This window comes from Calonectris borealis, chromosome 2 (genome assembly GCF_964195595.1).
Source record: "Calonectris borealis chromosome 2, bCalBor7.hap1.2, whole genome shotgun sequence".
Classification (NCBI taxonomy): Eukaryota; Metazoa; Chordata; class Aves; order Procellariiformes; family Procellariidae; genus Calonectris; species Calonectris borealis.
In genome coordinates this window covers 171367610-171389775 of record NC_134313.1, presented here as the reverse complement: position 1 = coordinate 171389775, position 22166 = coordinate 171367610, and the positions used below count along the sequence as shown (strand labels likewise).

General features: G+C 53.0%; 2 protein-coding genes across 4 annotated transcripts in view; one reads left to right on the top strand and one right to left on the bottom strand.

The window, feature by feature from the left end:
* CDK5 (cyclin dependent kinase 5) overlaps positions 1 to 22166 on the top strand; it is a 228042-nt gene that overhangs the window by 40897 nt on the left and 164979 nt on the right. The window lies entirely within an intron of this gene.
* Positions 1 to 22166, bottom strand: part of AGAP3 (ArfGAP with GTPase domain, ankyrin repeat and PH domain 3) — a 152345-nt gene that overhangs the window by 31778 nt on the left and 98401 nt on the right. For both annotated transcript variants that reach the window (XM_075144483.1, XM_075144482.1), the window contains exon 11: positions 18829 to 18997. In XM_075144483.1, the coding sequence (XP_075000584.1) occupies positions 18829 to 18997 (169 nt within the window). The remainder of the gene's footprint in view (positions 1 to 18828; positions 18998 to 22166) is intronic.

Genomic DNA, 22166 nt, shown 5'->3' with positions numbered 1-22166 from the left:
ACAGTCACCATCAACACTTCACAAAGACCTTGACCACATCTTCTAGAATTTCTGAATTAAATAATTCAGACTTGCTGATTCAAACATGTCTAAATCTCCTACCTGCTGTTTAATATGCTTCCTAATTACAGTTGGAATATGAAGAATTCATCATTCTGTGATAAGATACATCATCTTGCCTCTTCCCAGACGCCAAACAGAAGTGTTCACTGAACACTTCTCTTTTTTTTCTTTATTAACCGTTCTGCTATTTCCTTACAGTAATGAACGAATGCTGGTTTTAGGATTCATTAGTTCCTAATAAACTTGAAAAAAACCTTTTCACTGTGTTTAACTCTGCTGGTTACCTTTTCTGTATCCCCTTGTGCAACCATGGTAATGCAGGCTCCTGAAAGTAGCCAAGAGGAGGGAAGGTGACCTGGGAAATGAGCTTCAGATACTAAATCCATCACTTTTATTTGTACGTTACGTAGAGTCTCCATGGAACATGTAAAAGTTGAAGATTAGGAACTTGGTAGGATGTATGAACAGTGACTATTCTCATGATTCGCAGGCTAAAAATACTCTATTACAATAATCAAGATGCTTTGGACAAGGCAGCCGCTTCAGCAGAAGCTCACCAAGTACAAAGTGTAAAGTCAAGACACATCGAGTGGTGGTAAAGGAGACCCCGCTGCACTTCCACGCTGCACCGCTGAGACCAGAACAGGAAAAAGCGCCAGGGAGGACGCAGGAGCTGCTTTGAGCTCGACATCTGGATCTGTGTTGGAGGAGGAACCGAGATTTGTCTTTTTTTCAAGTAAAGCAGCTATGAAAGAGAAGGAAAGAGAGGTTTCCCTCCAGGAGAATGGCAGCAGAGGTGACAGACTCAGGCAGAAGTCCGCAAACTAGGAAGCTCTCAGACGTGGCAGGCAGTGTGGTCTTCTCATCTGCTGAGGCACTGACGTCCCTCTGGAGAAAGGCGGTGTACCCAGCAACGGTGGTGTGCCGTATTCTTATCTCATCGGTGACTTTGCTTCCAAGTTCTTAATCAACAGCGTAACCTCCTAAATGGACTTACCTTCTTCCCTAACCTTGACTGGTACTAAGCATGGCCCGGGGAAGCTCAGTAGGCACAAGGTGCACGACTTCTCCGCAAGCAATGAACCCAGATAAAACGGTGAAACAAACCCTTTGTGCGGCTGTAACCAGAGCAAGTCTGGGAACGTCAGGAGCTGGAATGCTTCCCACAAAGCCAAGAGGGTCACTTTGAGGGCTGCTCATAATCAATCACTCTCGGCGGATGTTAGTCTGCAGAGCTCTGGCAAAGGGCTAAATGGCAGAGAGAGCCTCCACCCGTGGTTCCAGCTGGCCACGCAGGACCACACTGGTGTTATCAGCTATCTACCTACTGGAGCTTTCAACTTCTGCTCAATACTTATTGATTACTTTGTCGTGTTGCCGTTATTTTTATTGCTTGTTATATCCATACAGATACAGATGCACAGATGTACAAAACAGATTAGCACGATACAGCTTGCTCCCCTCCACTGTCCTTTGTTCCTGTGCATTCTTTGCTATCTGGACAGAGAGAGAATGAATAGTTTACGTCTCCTCTTAACCCAGATTAATACATTTTTAAGGAGTGCAATCTTCCTTTTGATTTTAACTTTTTGGAATCCAGTAAAATGTTCTTTAAAAACTCCTAATTATGCTTCACATTTTTTTTTCCTGTTTAAGTTCTTTCTCCCAAATGATCTGGCTCATAATTGCTTTCAGCTTTGTGAAATTGGCTCGGATATATATTTTTGTGTGTGTGTCTGTGCGTGTGTGTGTTTAATACTCTTTACTTCTGATTTGAATTTTACTCTGTCTGAACACCAGTACAATGAAGTCAAGGTTACTTTTACTGCCTAAGCCACTAATAAATTTCAGTTTTGTGATTCATTCTCCCCCTCTGCTTAGATGAGGGTAACTATGGCATTCTCCACGGGGGCTGCATTGCTTCTTTGAACCAGTAGGATTCAGAAAGTGTAAGGAAGCCTTAGTGTCACTTGGCTAAGTCCTCCAGTGAGTATCACCATGATAATGTACTTCACTCTCCAACATGTTATAGTGAAATATTTCAGAAACTGTTTGTGACATACGCAGACCTAAGTGCTGGGAAGGAGCAGTGGGGAGCGGATGAAGGAAAAACGGATCCTTGTTTCGGATCTCTCTCCTGGTCTGTTAATATGACCAAAGGTGTCTCTTAGAGTCTCTGTAGAAATCGTAAGCTGCAGAAAATGTACAAGTAATACTGTTTAAAATACAAACCAGAACAGATACTGTGCAGCTGAAAAGTCCAAAAGAGATCACCAAGACGGTGGCAGGAGACAGATGCTCGTGACGATACGAATCAGCATTTGCAGTTACAGTCAGAAGCAGGAAGCTGAGTCTGACATAAAATTGCAGGAAGGAAGGAAGCAGACCCAGAACTTTCTGGGTTTCCTGCAGAAGTGTGGACCCGGACAAGTATTGCAGTGAATGATGAAAAAACTGCATTTGCACGCAGCTCACGAATGCTAGCAACTGAAAAGGCCATTCAGCTTACGCTAGAATTGTATTATATTTTCTTACATAACTTCCATTTCTAAAGCTAATCACTCCTGACATGTTTTATGTACCCCTGCTTGCTTTGTCCACAGAGGCTGCCTGGCACACAGCAACACAACACCTGGTGCGCACAATACCAGGAGAGACCGCCGATCAGCTTGAAGTTCTGCCCGGGTCCCTAGGAGGGGACAGGGCACGCACTGCTCCTGCCAGGAACAAACAGCCAAAATACACCCTGTGGCTCCGGGCAGGTCCTTAACAACAACAGGATTCGGTCGTATGAAAAACTCTCCTTGGAGCAAGCCTGTAACAGGATGACTCTACCCCTCGTCTGCTAGCAATGGGTTTTTCACCTTCCTCTGGGACACCTCGCTGTCCAGCAACAGAATGAAGACCCCAGGCACTGACCTGTGCCTGCGGTGCCGAGCAGCAGAGGAGAGGCCAGGAAGGGGGACTCAAAACAGGAGTGGCAGCCTGCACTCAAGAAGGGATGAGCTGGCAAGAAGAAAGGGCATGAGTTTGGTGCCTGTTAAAAGTTGCTCCCCTGCCCCTCTCTTTTTGCAGCACAAGCGTGGTCTGTATGGAAGAGAAAGTATGGTTTTCTGGAAAAGGTCCTCAGCCCACCCCAGGAGAACACCAGCTACCCTGTCGCCCCAGTCTTCCTTGGCAATGTGGGGCAAGTTATTTATACTGAGATTTTCACAGGTGGCTACTAATTATACCCTCTTTATTTTTGCAGGTGCCCTGTGCAAGACACCCAGAGCCAGATGTTCAGAAATGCAGGATGCTTATATGTACAACTGCAGTCGATGGGTCTGGCTCGCTGCCCCTGTGCGACGAAGCTGCGTGCCCATCTGGCTTCCCTCGGCACTTCCATCGTTGCCGGGCAGGGCTCTGATCATCACAGCATTTTGTCTGCCTTGTTCTTCTCTCCTCTCCGTTCCTCTCCTCCTCACTTTCTCTGAGGCCTTTTTCCCTGTTCAGCCCTGCAATGCACAGCTCCTTTAGTGTTCTAGCAAGTAATAAGTGCATCAAGTCCCAGTAATTATCTCTAATTAGGGTTAGTGATTATACTGTTGGGTTGGAGAAAATCAATCTCTGGTTTCCCATCAGGGAGGGCAAAGAGAGTCGGGGTGGGGAGGGGAGCCGGCACCGGCAGCTCCCTCCCGTGCTCCGATTCCTCCCACGAGCTTCTCCCTGCCTGCGATGCTAATGGCGCCGCTCGCCCCGAGGACCAGGAGCTCCGTGTGGGGGAGATGGGTCTGAGCGATGGCAACCAGGGCACAGCCTCGCTCCTTCGCTGGTCTGGACAAGGGGGAGGGCAGCCCACCCCAGGGAGGCACAGCAAAGCCAGGGCTGTGATGGCATCGCTGGGCCCAGCGCGGCTGGATGCTCTCACGACACTAGTGGCCACCTCCACGGAACAGGGATGCACCTGCAGGTCCTTCTCGTGGGGACACTGGGGCTCGTGCCCTGGGTCCAGAGGCAAGATGCAGCGTGAGGTGCTGGAGCTGCAGAGCTGAGCTCCCTGGAGGGCAGCGTGGAGCAGAGACCCGCGGAGGTCCTACATCTCCTCCGGGCACTGGGTTCGTCAGGCGACGGCAGCCCACCTGAGCGATGCTCTGCAGTCTGAGTGAAGCCCGGGGTCGCAGGTACGGTCTGTACCCCAGCACGCCTACCCTGCATACTCCTGTGACCACGTGTGAGTCACACCATCGCTGTGGTCGACAGGGTAAGAAGTAGAAGGGTTGGATATGCTGGAAGGCAGCGGTGGGTGAGGGTGAAAACTGGAAGAGGAATAGCCAGAGCAGTCTGTCACACACCAGAGAAGCTGCCTTTTGAGAAAACTCACAATACAGCGCGTCCATGATGCCCAACCTACACGTCCAGCGAGCTGAGTGCTCACCCTCCCAAGCAGCAAGGCTCTGGGTGCGGGCATGCAAAGCAGAGGGACAGGTGAGCTCTCCTGCAGATGAGCAAAGACAGAAGAGGTTCTGGACAGAAACCTCCGGCAACTGGCAGGTCAATATGGAGAACGGCAGCCAGATTTCTGGCAAAGAAGGCACGCAAGAAGAAGAGCAGGTCTGAAGCCAGAAGGTGCTGCCTTTCTCCCCGTGCTTGTACAGAACCCTGGCCACTGGGCAGGAGCTGAAACCTCATTTTCATGGCTGTGTGACAACTTCTATGGCTCCCAGGAATGGTGGGAGCAGGCAGCTCTGCTCCCAGGCACGATCCCTGGCTCATCGGCTCCATAGAGGAGTCAGGCTCTGACAATGGGAGCATGAGGTCCTTCTGGAAACGAAGAGATAGATGAAGCTACTTAATACGCTCAAGATAGTTGGGTCAACAACTCTCTGAGAATGGTAGCATCTTTGCAAAGGTCTGCAGAGTCACCAGGAAAGCTGGAAAATGATACAACAATAATAGTTCTTCTGTATGACTGAATAGGCTACCAGTATTTTCACATAATCGCTCAAGCGCAGATAAAATGATCTTCAGATGTAATGAGGACAGACTCTGGAGGAACAGGGACTGGAGGCCAGGAGCTGCTACAGACTGTATACAGACGGCGGGTTTTCGTAAGGGATTTCATCTGAGTTGCTCCTTGCTGCTCTGTCTCACAGATATCCCCAACCTCTCCTCTCCTGGCTGGTGCAAACACAATCCAATTTGCACAACTCAGTAACAACTTTGCATATTCACGCAGAGTCCAGGATATCTCAGCTGAGCAGCTCAGTGTGCCTTTCCATTTTACAACCAACAGATCAGCAGTTTCAGCTGATGTGCCACAGCATGCCCCAATTCAGACCTGCAGTGCTGGTATACACCTTTGCCACTCCAGACAAACCTCAAACACCTTAGCGTATCTGATTCCATCCCTGCTGGAAAGCAGTTCCTTCCTCCCACAAGGGCAGACTCATTCTGGAAAAATCATTCTGCTGCCTACCTACAGGCTGGAGTGAGTCAGCCGGCCATCTAAAGGGAGACAAAACCCTGGTAAAACCTAAGAGTGCGGTATGTTGCAATACCATAAATACTACTGCCATCGTGACATGGCACGTCCTGATAACACCCTGTGACAGTGGCCTTGCTCAGCAATTCAGGAAGCACGACACAGTGCTGTACTTTGTCCCTGGGATCTGTGGGGAGGGCACGGGAGCACGTCGCAGTGCCAGTGCCGCAATGTCCCTCTGGAAAGTAGGAACGCTCTGCATAGCCATTCCTCTTGTACAGATGGGAAAACTGAGAGACCACGAGTAGCGGTTTGCCAGTCACCCCAGGAGTCCCTAACAAAACCAAAGAGACAACCTGAGTCTCCCAGCTGCAACGGCCCTGCATAACCTGGCGAGGCGGCGGTAGGATGGCCAGCCTTTGGAGACACGCCTGGCAAGCCCCTCGCTCCTGGGTCTGGTATCGACCAGCGCATCCACAGAGACCGCGTGGCCTTTATCGAAAGCTGGGGACGAGCCAAAGTTCATGCACTCTCTGAAACATCAGCAAATTAACACTTTTATGGAGTACAGAATATTGTAAACCACCAAAGATGTTACAGGTAACTGAGTCCCTTGAGCAGGGGGAGGATGCTCATCCTGAAATCACCGGTTTCCCACTTAGAGGTTGTGCAGGAACAGCCAACGGTGACTAACCCACAGCCACAGGTGAGCTCCTCCAAATCAAGGGGTCAACCCTACATTAGCCAACAGACCACGCTACCACGGGAGTCCCTGGGAGAGGTCCTGTGCTCAGAAGGGGCCTACATGAGTGATTTGTGGGGGCAGGAAGGACTTGGGTCAAGTGGACAGTGCCGTTTGCGCTCCGCCTCGGCACGCAGCCCCGGGAGCGATGGCCAGGCAGTGCAGCCTCCGAGTCCAGTCTGCACCGGCGTTTAGCTCAGGCCAGGCCAGCACCTTTGGTTCATGTGCCTGAGCGGCCTCTGAGCACACAAAATGGCTGAAACTAAACGAGGACACCTGCTGCAGCGCTGCACCTAACATGCTCCAAGCCCCGCAGGACGTCCAGTTCCCTGGACCCGGCTGGAGCTGGACTGCAGGACGCTCCCTGCGCCCCGGCAACGGGTACAGTGCAGCTAGCACCTCCTCACCCGCCGCCGCTCGAAAAATCCCGTCCCCTTGCTCTACCGGGGAAACAGCTCAGCACAGTACGGCGGTGCCGACCAACAGCTCAGCACAAGCACCACCTCCTCCAGGCACAAAGGTGGTCGCTGCCCACGCCTGCTGCCCACGCGAAGGACAGTGGGCTGAAGATGAACTGGCAGACTCAGGGACAGCATGCACCTGGGGATGCTGGGGAGGAGTGAGGGGGTCTGTATCTTCAGGACTTCTGAAAGATTTCTTGCAGAATCAAGGTGCCCAAAAGAACAACGCAGAAGGCAGCAGGGAAAGCAGGGCAGCCCAAGGCTAAGGAGCTGAATATTTCCTTTGGGGACCTGGGATCTAATCCGTACACTGCTGCAAAATTCCCAGAACTACTGCTCAAGTCACTTATACCAACGCTTGTCAAAACCAGCCACTAACAATGTGTTCCTCCTGTTCTGAGTGCCCAGGTGGAGACTCTGAGGACTGATAAACAGGAGCTCACTGCTCACAGCTACACTTCAAAGGGCTAAAAAAAGGCTAAGTTCTTGGGAAAGAAAAAGCAATTCTTAGGCTCTAAACTGGGGGCACATACTTAGCAGATGCTTTTGACAATTTTGGCTTTATCTTCTCTTTGCCTCAGTTTTCCTTCTATAGAAAGAAATAATAATAGCTGAGAGAACAGTTACAATGCTTGGAAATATGAAATTCATTGTAACTCTAGGATAGGCCTAGCAAATATAACCTCAAGCTGATCCAGCATATCTCGGTCCTTCAGGCTTCCGTCCACCACAAGAACTGGGCACCAAGGCTGTCCTGCCTCGTGCCATCCCTCCATGTTCCTGATGCACTCCTCCTCTCCCTGGAAGTCCTGACAATTTCTAGCTTCTACTCAATACAAAGCATTGAATGCAAGGCTCCAACCTCACATTTGGATTCATCCTCCTACTTCAGGCAGCCAGATAAACATTCGCAAGATGTTACCGTATGAACGTAATAGTGAATTTATGATATTTATAATATACATATGAATTTGCAGTATTTTATACATGATTCATGATGCAAAGTATTAATTACAGATAAATTTTACTAAATCTTTGATCTCTGCTTCATCTTCCGACTACAAACAACCCTTTAACTTATTATTGGGAAGGATAAAGGTCCCACACCGGCAAACACCACGGACAGACCCTCACCCTCTTCCTTTCAGCTTTGGCGTCCCCACGTCCAAGTTCTCGGCTCTTGGCTGAACAACAGTAACTGACGTTGAGCTCTTCCAGTCGGACTCAACAGAAAGCAAAGCGAGCTAGCCCAAATCACAGCCAGCCGTGGTGTGACGCCAGGCTCCCAGGCGGCAGCACGTGGCCCCGCTCAGAGGAGACACCCCGCCTCGCTCCCGCAGGAAGCCTCATACCCGGCCAGCCCCTCTGCAGTGCCTGCCCGCCGGCCGCGGGGAGCCCTGGAGAGGAGCGCGGGCAGGCGGGGCTGCTGCGGCAGAGCCCGCGGCGGGGAAGCGCCCGCGCTGCAGGAGCTGAAAGGAGCCCGGCTGGAAGAGGACCTCTGGGCCCGGTGCAAGCACCCGCCTTCAGAAGCTGCTGCCGCCACTGCCTGTGGAGCTGCTCGCCACGACCGCAGCTGCGGTACCCCAGCAAACCAAGCCGGAAGCCCCCGCCTAAATCGAACTGTTCTGCTCTGCACTGAAGCAGGCTGGGCACACGAGCTGGCAGCCAGCTCCAACGTCTCAGTCACGGGTGACAACGGAAAACCGAGCATCCCCGGCTATTCACCTGACTCAGCACAGTGTGCCAGGGAAGGCCTCTCTACATCCTCAGGCCGAGCGAAGTGGCAAGGACCACCAAAACGTGAAGCAGAAGCTGCACATTTCCATACGCAAGGAGACTCTGCAGTGGCACATCTAGAGGGAGGGAAGGAGCGTATCCACTCTGGTGCTGAACCTGTGCAGGGGTATTGCACCAACCCTGGTCCTTGAGATCAGCAGATCCACTGGCTGATGGGGCAGGACGGGAAGTCTGCTCTGGCTTTCCTTCTGCTAACTAACCAAAATAAAGAGAGCAGTGTTACAGGATTCCTGCCTCAGAATAGGAAATACTGAAACGATGAGAGGTAGCCATAGATTTTAAGAGCAGGTCCTACGCACCGTGCAGGCAACACACCAGCCACAGGATTATGGGCAAATCGTGGGGCCAGTAAGCTCGTTTTGAAGACACCACACCTTGACCAGCCGGCTTTCCATGCAAGCACGTGAGCACGTGTGTACACTGGGGGTGTCCTTGGCGTCCCCAGAAACTGCCATGGCAGGGTGAGATGTGCTGCTCCTGCACCCACGGGCTATTTGCAGGGTGGAGAAGGCAAGTTTGTTCCAGAAGTGAGAGCTGAGCTTTCCCTACTCAGCCCCCAAATACCCATTCTTTCACAGGAGACTAATGACCCTGCTCTGACCTGAAAGAATACGTCGTGCAGCCACAACCAGGAGAAAGGCACAAGATGGTCCCACCAGCCTCCTGTCTGCCATGACCTGCGCCACCCTGCTCTCTGCTGCCTCTTCTTCCCTCAATGTCATTGTCCCCCATGGCGAGCAGCGGTATGCCAGGGAAACAGGTTTTCCCTTTTCTTTGTTAATTCTTCCCTCATTACATTTGAAATTCCACAATCAGTGTGCACTGTAATTGTCGAATTTGATGCTAATGATTAATGAATTAAACATGGATCCATCAATTAGTCCTCGGAGAATAATTCTGCATAAAGCAGCAGATAATGTAATTACAGTAACAAAGATAATGAGATGTTAACATCGACAGAGCCCGACGTGACATGATCACAGCAGGCTCAGCAACCCCGGCCTGGGGGAGCCAATCCCTCACTCTGCAGAGGCAGAGCATCGGGGGGCAGCGCACACGCACCGGGCCTGGCGGAGGGGGGGACCCGCTGCCACGACGCTCCCCCAGCACCAGCGGCCAGGCAGGCGCCGGCAACGGCAAGGTGCTCTCCTCCCGCCTGCCCTGTGCAAACACGCTCCTGGGCTATCTGCTCTGGAAGCGACAACAAAGCGTGCTGCTAGGCGTCAGAATGAACCCGGCAAAAATCCCGCAGCTGCTTGGAAACCCAGCACCATCTCCAGCCCAGGCTGGGCTCCCAGGCGCTTTGCTGAGCGGCTGAGACCAGCACAGGCTCCCCATCACCCCATCTGGCACAACAGCCAAGGGGAGAGGCAAGCTACCCATGCGCAGCGCATCCAGGGCTCTCCTGCACGAGCCTGAGGAGCCTGGCCGGCTGGCTCCGGCCAGTGGAGCTGCGAGTCAATGCAAGCACTCGGGACTCAGCTGGACCCTCGTCACTCCTGAGCAAACACGAGCATCAGCCAAGACACTGCACCCCAAGCAGTGCCGCCACCACCACCGACACGCTTAAGAAAATGCTCTCCCTTGGCTACAAAAGCAATCCTGCAGCAGGAGGAGGAGGAGGGCTCACACGCAGCCTGCCCTGACACACGTGTCAGACCATGCGGGCTGTTCCTCGGGGCAAAGGCGACCAAACAGCATCAGCCCCTTCCAGCTCTTCCCCCACATAAAAGACCCCAGTGCTTAAGCACACACCCCCGCACTGAGACCAACTCGGCTCATTCTGCTTGGCCTCCTCTGCGCCAGAGACACTGGTGCAATCTTTGCTCTCCTGCACCACTTGGCAGCAAATCCCATGGGAGGCTCGTGGTCCTCGGCGAGCTGGAGAGCCCCACACTGAGCCACTGCAGAGACAGGCAGAGCTCTCTCCTGTAACCTCCTCCCCTAATACCACGCTCTGGCTCTCCCACGCTTTGTTTGCTTTAGTCCCATCTCCAAGCCACCTACCCGGCCGCCTGTGCAATGCTGGCCAGAAAAATCTCACTTGGGACTGCTGCATTAGCTCAGCATTTCTGGCTGAGGAAGAGCATCTGCACCGCTTCTGCCTGCTGGATCAGCCAGCCTTCTGCTGTCGGCAACTGTGCCTCCACGTAGCTGCTTGCGACCACACAATCTCAGCAATCTCTGCTGATTTTTCCTTACATTTCAACTTCTCATTTGAAGGCAGGTTTTCCAGTGTTCAGCTGCTTGGCTTCCTTCTACATTGCTCAGCTGCAATGCAGTGTCAAGGAGTAGGCTCGTGTGCTCTGTGCGTGCCCATGTTAAGTGCGCACGTATGTACGTGCACAGGCACCCCACACCGCATTGTCAGGCAGTACGCTTCATGCCCTTTTCCCCTGTGTTGACTGCTGTGGAGGAGGTCCCTACAAACCTCTGCAAAGCAAGAACTCAGGGCTGCAGCTGTGCTGAGACGAGTCTCTCATGCTGATTGACATCGTCTCCATATTTTTCTTGTGCTACCATCTGTCCTTCCCCACTAAAAAATTCCTTTTCATCCAGTCTGCACTTTGAATAAGAGCTGCCCTCGTTCTTCAAGCCAGAAACACACGCTAAACGAGATACAGATGGGGCAAAGAAGCAGAAAGGGTGAGCTTGCTGATGTACAGCAAAGATACACCCGGGGATCCCTGAAGAAGAGTGCAGGAGAAGCGATATTCCAGTGGGAAGAGGACCTGCAGGGGTCTGAAGGAGACACCTGAACTAGCACTGCCACACGTGCAGTGAATACGTGCTGCCAGGCTCCGTACTCACAGCCAGTTTACAGCAGAACACAGCAACCTTAAGCTCTGGCAGCGAGATCTGCACATCCCTTTCCTGCCCTCTCCAACCCGAACACCACTTGGGTTTGCCTGGCACAGGAGAGGCTGCGAGGTGGTGCTCGCACTCTGGCTGGCGAGGTGCCCACGTCACCTCGCGAAGCTACGTGCCCAGAGCTCACCTGGGGCACTGCTGAGCACCGTCTGCTCCAGCTGCGGTCGACGGAAGCTGCCCGTGCTCGGTGTGCCCAGCATCTGGCCCAGTATCCAGCATCTGGCCCAGTACTGCTCCAATCCAGAAACCCAGAATAACAGGCATTTCCATCACTGGACCAGAGCCAGCACTATCTCACCTGACTGGGGATTTACAAGACCGAGCAGTAATTGCCAAGACCTTTTTCTCAGCTTTCTCCAAAGGCCAGTACCCACTTGTGCTCTTCCTTTGAGACTTCAGAGTCTCCACAGTTCCCACCGCTTGTGGAGAACTTCTACTAGTGGTTTCAAAAAAGTCCTTTAGCAAGTATCACTGTCCTTTTAGGACACATCTGATTCCGAAAGCCAGACGCGGGGGTGCTCTGACTCACCTAGGTGCTTTTGGTGGTCTCATTTCTAGTTGTGGAAAATTAGACAAACAGACAAGCACGGATGGATCCTTCAAAGTCTCTGGGAGTCTTTGACATGAACAGGGTAAGTGTCTGTGCCTATTTCCATGCAGCCTGACTTGCAGCATGAGCAATTGCTTCCCCTGGCCCCCGGTGCTGCTGCAGTACCAGCTCTGGGGACCAGAGCGGCAGACGCCTCTCCGGTGCTCACGCTGCCCATCACCGGCTGTCCGGCGGCGCTGAGGAGAGAAGTGAGCAGGGGATGGAGTCGCTGGTGGGAGAGGCAGGCAGGAACGGCTGGGAGCCGGAGAAGCGAGCAGAGGAGGGGAGCACAGGCAGAAGAGAGGAGGTCAGGAATAAAGGAGCCACATCCACCCGCTGTTGGAACGAGAGCCTTGTTCCTACATCCCAGCACGCCCCAAGGAAACAGCCGAGCATCTTCCCAGCCGACGGTGCCTCCCACCTCCTGACATAGGAGGCTTGCTCGGAGAGCGACGGTGTTCAGCTGGCCCAGTCCTTCACCAGATCAAGGTATAAATCTGCCGACGAGACAAAGAGCAGAAGGTCTGCTCTTCAGAACAGGATGGGTCCTTTAGCTGTATTACAAAAATGTATTAAAGGGGGAAAAACCCGTCTTTGTTATAAAGTTAAGATACCAAAAGTTGGAAAATGCCAATGGAGTCCGTCAGGACAACTCTAGCGTGAGCCGCGTGCACACGCACTTAATGCAGCCTAAGGGCCTGGCGTCTTCTACCGACACCCAGCACCGGCCCGCAGGGCACCCCCGGGGCAAAGCGCCGCGGGGGCCGGACAGCCCGCCCGGGCCGGGGCAGGAAGGGAGAAGGGGCCGGCGGGCGAGTACTCCGCAGCCCGGGGGAGGGTTGCGTGCCCCTCGCACGACGACGCCCTCCCAAGCGCCCGCGGCCTGGTGTGCCCCGCGGTCCCCTCCAGCCCCCGCAGCGCTGGCGCGGGTGCCCAACAGCCAGCCGCGGCACCAGGGCCGCGCCGACGTCCCTAAATGCTCCAGCTGGCACCAGAGAGGCGCAAGTGGTTTGGACATGTACCCGGCGCCGAGGTGGGGGCCTGTGAACCGCCACCCCAGCCCCGGTGATGGCTGACGGTGCCGATCCTTCCCAGGAGACACCACAGGGCTGCCGGCAGGGAGCGGAGGAGGGTGCTGCTGGCAGCGGGGATGGGAGGGCCCATGGCTGCCCCCACCACGGCTGGGCCGGGACGCGCAGGAGCAGCCCCGCCGCGGCACAGGCGCAGGGGAGGGACAGAGGAGCTCGGCTGTGCCGGGAGCACAGGCAGAGCGGTGCAGGACGGGGCCGTGGCAGGGCTCGTACTGCTGAACCCCGCCAGCACCTGCAAGCGTGGGTGTCCTTTGGCTTCAGGTGCTTTTGGAAGGTGCCGACCGGTGACCGCTAGAGAGGATTTCTCCCCAGACAGACACCAGAGAATGCCCATGTTACACAGGGCCTTTAGACCATGCCAGGAACGGGCCGCCTGCTTTGGGGTTCCCTCCTCCCGTCTCAGGGTGCAGCTGGCCAGAAGTGCCAGTGCTTCCCGCTCTGTTTTGACTACTTACCTCCATGCAGTGCACCCTGAATTTTCCAACCTAGCTTATCTTGCCTCAGCAAGAAGGAAGACTTAACTGTAAAATACAGATTCACTCTGCGACGCTAAAACATCTGACTTTTCACTCCAAGTTCAGAAAGAAATTGTTACAAAGAGTAAAAACACGCAACGCTGCCTTAGTGTCGGTCAGCAACGCCAGTTCATGTCTGCACCCCTGTCTAGCTCCAAAGGCTGGGGTTCAGCAGCCACGTGAGCACCCCCTCCACCAGAGAGCTAACCCATCCAAGCGCCGAAGCCGACACGGAGGCTGACAACCGGCCTTATCTCTGCCGTGGCCTGCTTCCCCGTGTAACCTGAAGCTGCCCGTGGTGTATCTCTCCTTCTGCCAAGGCCTGCCTCTGCTCCCATTTCATGCCAGTGCACTACAGATGGCTTATGGAGGCACTGGTGCCTTTGCTACTCAAAGCACTTCTTGGACTGTTTTTATATTGGGAGTAACACTTTACAAATCATGAGCAGCATTTACTCTCTTTATATCTATATCCATGTATCGCTTACACCTTTAACATATTCTTAGCCTTCATGCACATCGGTCACAATATATTCTCATCTAAGTGACGAGATGTTTTGTTCAGGCGTGCTCATGAAGGCGAGTTCCACTCCCCCCGACTCGCGGCTTTCCAGGAATCCAGTGTTACATTCCCCTTCCTCCCCGCGTGTCTCCCAGGATAAGGCCGCTCATCTTCCTGACGTAGGATGCTTGGCCCCAAGCAGCCTTGTGGTCTCGACTGCGGGAGGTGGAGCACGTGCATGCAGTATCTTCCTGCCCTAGGCAAAGGAGGGATGGCTCGAACAGACAGACGACTTCGTCGCTGTCCCTGACCACATCTGTGCCACTAAAGGGATTCTTTTTAGAGTGGAAGACGAGAGCCATCAGGGCCCTTGCTTAAAAACCTGTGTCAGCGTGGGGTACTGAGCGGGACAGCAGCGTGCACTGCGCCGGACCCCCACCCGCGCCAGCCATGGGGCTGCGCTGTTTGCACAAAGCAGCCCAGGTGCTGCTCCACCAGGGAAAGGTCAGCCTGCAGCAGTGGCCTGGCCACCCGCCCAGCCCTGAGAGGTCCCTCTGGAGACGTGCACACTAACAACGCCGTCCCTCGGTCCTGGGACCCGGTGGCACAACTAAGGTTTTGCCTACACACGGTAACTCTCCCCAAAAGCTGCGCCCAATCTTATGCTGGCCTGCGCTGCTCCTGGGGTGTTGTCCAGGAGAGTCCTTGCTGGAAGCCAGAACCGTGCCAGGAACACCCACAGCTCAGCAGCTGGCATGGCTGAACCATCGTGTAGAGGATCAAGTGGTGCAATGGTAGTGTGCAACAAGTCTCCAAAGGAAACCTAGGGGACAAGAAGGTGGCAGGAAAGTGCCACGGAAATATCTGGGCGTATGAAAGATGCTTCTGGAAGGCATATCCAAAACGTTCTCGGATGAGCTCTTGGCTGGCACTTCCCAGGCGTCGTCTTGGTCTTCCAGGCCATAATCAGGGAGACAGCGAGCACGATGCACAAACAGCGAACCCTGCCTCGAGACACGGGTGAAGAACACGCCGCTCCAGTCCACGGAGGTCCAGGCGTGGGGCTTTGCCTCCCCGGCCGGTCTGCTCGGTCAGCCCTAACTCTGCGCACAGCGCAGCAGGCACGGAGTGCAAGCTGGCAGGGGTGACAGGGGCCAGACGCCTGCGCTTCAGGATTTCCTGACGTTGAAGGGCTCGATTTAGGGCTCAGCCGCAAATGTTGTACTAATGCTGGTTATTTGCATTTAGTTAGCACTAAACCTGTTAACAGACCCTGTGCTTGATCTCAACTACTCTTCCACCTCTGGATAGTCTCTTTACCAGTAAAACTTCATACAAGAATAAAAGTTTGGAGGACATTACAGTGAAGAAAAAATAGCAGAGAAAAGCAGAGACCATTCTGCCAAGAGCTCTTGACAGCCCAGGAGGAGATTAAGTGCTCCAGTAGAGCTTCCAGTAACCAACTTCCAAAACTTTGATCAAATCCCAATATATTTTCCAGAGGACAAAGAAAAAAAAAGTTCCTAATTGAGGACAAAACAACTGCTTCTAGGCAATCTTTGCACCAAATCTCTGAAGATTTACAGCACTTGGAGAAGAATTTTTAATATCGACAAAACGAATACAGAATCACAGAATGGTGGAGGCTGGAAGGGACCTCTGGAGGTCGGTCTTGCCCACCCCCCCTGCTCAAGCAGGGCCACGCAGAGCCAATTGCCCTGGACTGTGTTTGGACAGTTGTTTATTATCTCTGAGGAGGCAGAACCTCTCCGGGCACGTATGACACCACATTTGAATACAAGCTCTATAAAAAGCAAGCCTTAGGTGGACATAAGGCAGCTGCAAAGTCTGACAACGTTCTGTGCCTCTGAAAACAGGGTTTACAATGGGAACACATGCAACTTAAAATAAAACCAATTCTGCTACAGTAAAGTTGCCTTCCTTAATGGTTTAAATATCAGGGTACAATCATCCATTGAGCTCAGAGTCCCACGGATTTCACGGATATAAGCTCCTTCCCCATTCTTACTTTATTTAGCTCCAAGTTGTACTGTCTGTACCTACTTTGGAAGTTATTTTGAATCATCACCAGAGCGCGGCATATGTGTATTTTATCTCACACAGGGCAGTGTGAGATATTTTATCTTTTTTTTCTCCTCCTCCCCTTTATCTACTTCTTCTTTTCCTGCCCCTTGGTAAGGACTGTGCATTAGTGGACATTAATTAGCACACTCACTTACCTTGGCAGAGCTCAGGTCACAAGGAAACCGTGGACCACCTGCTTTGAACTCTAAACACAGGCCATTTCGTTTTACCCAGATGCTCCTGGTGTAAAACAGCAAATCATTCAGGTCTCCAAAGCTCATGTCCTCTGAAGATTAGCTTGTGCCCTAGCAGAGAACTGCAAATTTTGAGGTACTCCCTCTCCAGCTGCCCAAAGCATGTATTAGGTGAGAGATGCCCAGTGGACCCCAGGAACAGTCCCATCCCTAGTCCCAAAACTGCAGAGTCCCTGCCAATGCGATGCAGGGCAGATTCTTTACCGATCCCAAATCCAGTATTCTGCATTACACAGGGGTATGAGCAAGTCACCTCAGAGGATTTTTATCATGTCAATGCACTTACCGTGGCGACTGCATCGTCAGCTGCAATCAGTCTTGGAGGCATCAAAGTGAGTTGAAAAAATTCCTCAGAAAACATCTCACCATTTGTGTACCAGGAGAAAAAATCCTTTCTGACCAACGCAGACAACCACCCAAAGCCAAGACACATAAAATCTGATTAAGGGCCCCGTGCTGACGCCGGTGCTCTGGGTAGCACAGGAGCGCTGTTCTGCTCAGGGGCCCAGTGAACAGGGGATCTCAAATTCACAGCTTTCTACATGAGGAAAGACCACCATAACCACCCAGTCTGATCCCCTGCACACAAGCACGCAGCAACACACACACGAGCTGGATTAAAGCATATCTTGTAGAAAGATAACTAATCTCATTTTAAAGGCTTCAAGCAGTGCTAAGTCCACCAGCTCTCCAGATAAACTATTCCAACATTTAATTACCCTCCCTGCTAGGAAACTACATCTCCTCTCAAGTTTAAATTGCTCTAACTTCAGCCTCCACACACTGCGTCTTCTCAAGCTTTGTCAACCAGACTGAAAGGCCTCGCACAGCGCTCACGTCTAGGCGCTGGTTTTCCAAGCAGCAGTAATCAGTAATCAAGTCACATCTCAACCTGCTCTTGTGAGCCCAACAGGACTGAGATGACTGTTGAAAGCAGGATGCAGGGTTATGGGGGCATTTGGTTTGACATCACCACAAGCTTTTCTCTGATTTATCTTTGAATTCTTCCTTCAGCTCCGATAGCCTTCTCTAAGTAGGAGCTCAGACAAAGCACCCTAGAAATGCACACCCGAGAAGTGCCTCTGTACAGGGGTGGGAATCGTTACCACACTCAGCCGTGTCGAGAGTGAACAGTGGTGGTGAAGAAATGACAGCGTACAGTGGAGAGCTGCGGCAGAAACAGGCAGAGCTGCACATCCCTGGTCGAAGAAGACAGCAATTGCAACCATTCACTGGCAGTTTACCTGGTCTGCAGACCAATTCTGACTCTACAGAAACAGCAGTTTGGGTTCAGAAGGGCTTATTATTTCACACTCGGCACCATGCGAACACAGCGATGTTAGCATGCTCCATTCCCTATGCGCGTGGTGCTGAGGACCCCCGCCAGCTCCTGGCACTCACTCCAGCTGCACCCCGTCTCACGAGTCCTCAGCTCCAGAAGGCTGTGAAGCACAGTGCCGACAACACCCTGACCACCGGGTGCGGCCGGGGTGCAGAGCAGGACTGAACAGAAGCGAGGATGTGGTCACCCAAGTTCACTCTCAGCGGCACAGTGTGCAGTGCCAGATCCTGAAGGATAATCAGCTGCAATACCAGCACTCCCTCGTTACGCTGAAGAATGGAGAGGTACCCATACCCCGCTGTACCAGACTGCTGCCAACAGTTGGCTGGGAAGAATGCGTACGGAAACTGTCCATCCTGGCCAAGGACACCAGCCCCGAGGACAAAGTAAAGGCATGTCAATGCCTGGGGACACCTGGGCAGGAAAGCTCCAAGTTCAACAGCTCCCCTGGGCAGGACGAGATACCTCCGGTGGCAGGAGAAGCAGTAAGCGGTGTGGCATGAACTCCCTGAGAAACCAGAGAGCCTCCCAACCCCACCTCCTCACGCCGCTCTCTGTGGCAGCTGCGCCTCTTCAATGCGCACACAGAAGAGTAATAATTACAAAACAAGCCCCTCACGTTACTATTTCTCCAGGGGAAAGGGAGGAGGAAAAAAAGGGCCACAAAAAAGGAAGGAAACAGAAGAGAACTTGCCAGCGATCAAGAGACATCCCTGGTTGAGATTTCCTTTGTTTTAGGGAGCAACAGCTTCCCCCACACAGCAACTCATCAGACTCAAGTGTTTCCTCTCAGGGAGTTCACGCCACTAGCTAAAGCCCTTCTACTCTTCTCCTGTCCTGCACACTAACCAGGATGTCAACAAAATGCCAACAGGAGCCTACCTGAGACCTGCGCAGGAACGCCAACACCCACCGAAGGCACTCGCAAAGAGTGGAGAAAGCAAGAAACTCCAGAACAGCTTCTGTGCTTGCGGCTCAGCAAAGCAAGGCGCTGCTGGTGCGCCGCAGGGAGGGATGGCCGCCCGCTCTGCGGCACCCGCACCAACTCTTACCTGTGCCTCCCGTCAGCTGCGTGCTGCTCCTCTCCTTCGCAAGCCCGTTGGCTTTGGGGCTAGCGCTGGGTGCTGCCGCCGCTGTTGCCCTGGGTAGCCGCTTGCCCGGTACCTTCACTGTAGTTCTCAGCAGATCGATTTCCTTCCCATGGACGTTCTGCATGTAATCCTACAGCAGAGAGCAGAACGGGTCAGGATCAGCCCCGCCCAGGCCCACCGCGCTCAGCTCCCCTCTCATTCGCATACTCAAAACTAAAACCTGGACCCATTCACAGCCATGGTAACTGGTTAACAGAGAGATGGGCAGCCAGCAACTTGGAGGCGATTTGGGAGCTCATCACACGCTGCTTTCTCTTGCACTGTACTGACGTCTCAGGTCGGGCGGGCTGGAGGTAGAAGACCCTAGGACTTCCCCAGTGCCCACAGCCAGCCGTTTTCTGAAAACACAGATGCAAAGCCTTGACTCCGACCTGCCTTCTTCCCATGACTAGCTGGTGCGTTAGAACTGGCACCGGAGAAGTGCCAGGTCTCACTCTCAGTGCCCAGAACTAGTCAGCTCTGATATGAATAACGCCGGGATGTTGCCACGGGCAGTCAGATGCCATGACAAGCCCATTTGTGAAAGCCTGGCTGGGGATCAGAGATTAGATAGAGCAAAAGAGCATGTAGGTGGCAGGCAGTTCTTCTTCCCTGTCATCCGTTGTCTTTTTAATCACAGCACTCAGCTATAACAGCTAATAATATAATATAGTATGGTGTAAGTAATGGCATACCTGGAAATTCCCTCTTGCTAGCATGATTCAAGCCCAAAACCACACAACTCAGGATAACTCCCTTGTACATTCATCTGCATAGCTTTACGTCATTCAAAACTTGGTGCTTCCACAATTTCTTCTGGTAGACTGTTTATTTTACGACCAAAAGCTCCACGTGCAGACTGTTAATATCATTCTGCACTTCCTCCTAAAAGCATCTCATCTTTCGGTCAAAATAAGGCTGCAGACCTCTAGCCTCTCCTGAGGGCTGTGTCCTGTCCCATGTCTTCCGTCCCTTCCCTGCTCCACAGGGCACTGCAGCTCTCCCCTAACCCTCTCCGAAGCGGCCGGCTCTTCCTTGGGCTCACGCCCCGAGAAGACCCGACCAATGTGATCTCCAGAGGGATGCACAGGGGGGACTGCCCTGCCCTGCCCTTGGGCAGACCTCAAGGGAACAGGGACCGAAAACGGCGCTAGAGACCCTGGGAGGAATCGCGACGCGGGCGCCTCCTCCCCTGGCTCTCTGCGCTGAGGACGTGCACTGCGACTGGGAGAGGAGCGGCAGCAGCCGACCAGGGTGAGACTGCGGCTGCTGCAGGGAGGCTTGGGCTCGCTCCAGTTCACAAGGAGGTCACCAAAAAGATTAACTCAGAGCTGGTTCCCGTCTGCTTCCAAATCCAAGAAGATAAAGACGTGAGCAAGATCAGTCTAAGACCAACCATTCTCCTAATCCTTGCCTCCAAGAAGCGGGTGAATGGGGGCTGTATGGGCAAGGCCCTGCGGTCCCAGGTGACTACGTGCAAGGGTTACAACCTCTCAGCAGCACCTTGGTTTGAACTCTTCTCCTTCCACAGACCCCTGTGCAGGCATCCAGTCCTCAGAGCAAACCCAAGAGATGGGGCAGCGTGGCAGCACACCCTTCTGTGCTTCCAACTTCTGGGTGACTTGACCTCAAATGACACACACACACGCTTTGGTGCCCCGGGCCATTCCTAGATAACCAGCCCAGCCAAACATTGCTCCAAGCTGTTCCCGGTTGGGTGGGAGCCCGGTGGCACCCCTGGGCAGGGAATCTCAGAGGGGCTGGAGGATTTTCCCTAACTCAGCACAATTGCTGCGGTAGCCGGCTGCCTGCCGGAGAGAGCGGTCACCAGCGCACTGCTTTTATTACATGCTATAAAACAGCAATTTCTTCCCAAGCCTCCTCGCTAATTACCCAGCCAGTTCTCTCATTTCATTTTATTACTGGAATTAACAACGAGTTCAAAGCGTGGAAAGCTATTAAGATGTGTGATTAAGCCACATTCAATTAGTTTCTACAAACAATTTAATTGATGTTGCAGATAGAATTAACAGAAGGTGATTGTGTGAATGGCTCCACTGGCTGCAAAATGGGAGACGCTTTCTCTCTGGCTCTGCGCAGCACAGCACAGCCTGGCCAGTGAAGCTGGGCTGAACCACATACTCCTTCCTCACGAGCAGCAGCATTTACTCTCCAAGGCTTTGAGAAAGTGAGAGGAAACCGCACCAGTCTCTTCATAGAACTTGTTCTTTTCCTGTCACTGAACACACTCACAGAAAGGTAGGAAAGACACAGAGGCAACAAGGAAAGCTGTGCTGAATCCAGGGATCAGACCCCCAAGCACTTCTGCCTTCAGCAAGAGCTGCTGCCCACTGCTCCAACTCCAGGCGTCCTGCTTGCGAAGTCTCTGGAACCGCTGGCTCTTCCAGAGAGGAGGCAGAGGTGGCACCTGAGGGCAGGAAGGCACAGCTCCGTAGGACCCAAGCATAGGTCCAAGCAGATATGCTTCCATCAAGGAGTCACAGAACACTTGGTTTCAGCGCTGGACCCCTCAGCTCACCTGAGCGCGCTCTGTCAACCTGTGACTGCAAACCCACCGTTCAAGCCTGACTCCCAGTGGGGAAACTTCCAAGTGGGGCTGGAGGTGCCAAGATACAGATCCAGAAACAGGTCGAGTGATAAACACCCAAAAGCAGATGAATAGCCCCACCAGGAAGCTTTTGGTTGGTAAAATTAGAAGTACGACCCAGCCAGAGCCATGCAGTAATTTTCATCCAATGGGGCAGGGACACATTTGGAGCAGATACGTCTACCGGAGGAAAAAGAAGAAAGGCAGCGCTGCTGATCCCTGGGGTACCTACACCCATCCCAAGAGGGACAGGGAGAGAACATAACAGAGATGCAAGAGAAGAGAAGTCTAGGCAGGAATCGCCCTGAATCATGCCAAGGAAAAGCCATTGGGAACACCAAAGCAGCACAAAAATGCCCTGGGGCTTGAACATCCCGACAGGGGCTGGGAAAGACCCTCTTCCCCCAGGGCTCAGCCATGCCCTCAGGGACCCCTCTGCTGCACCCTGAATTCTGCCAGCCCCCAGGCATGTGGCAGTACGGGCCCACCCTGAGCGAGGCAGGGGAGAAGCTGGGACTTCACATCTCAAGGAAGGAACTTCAGGACGCTGGGTGTCTCCTTGACTATGATCCCGCGTACTTGTTCTTGTCAGCAGCTTTCCTCCCCACGTGCCTGCTGGCCTGAGAGCTGCTGCCACAAAGGGCAGTCACGA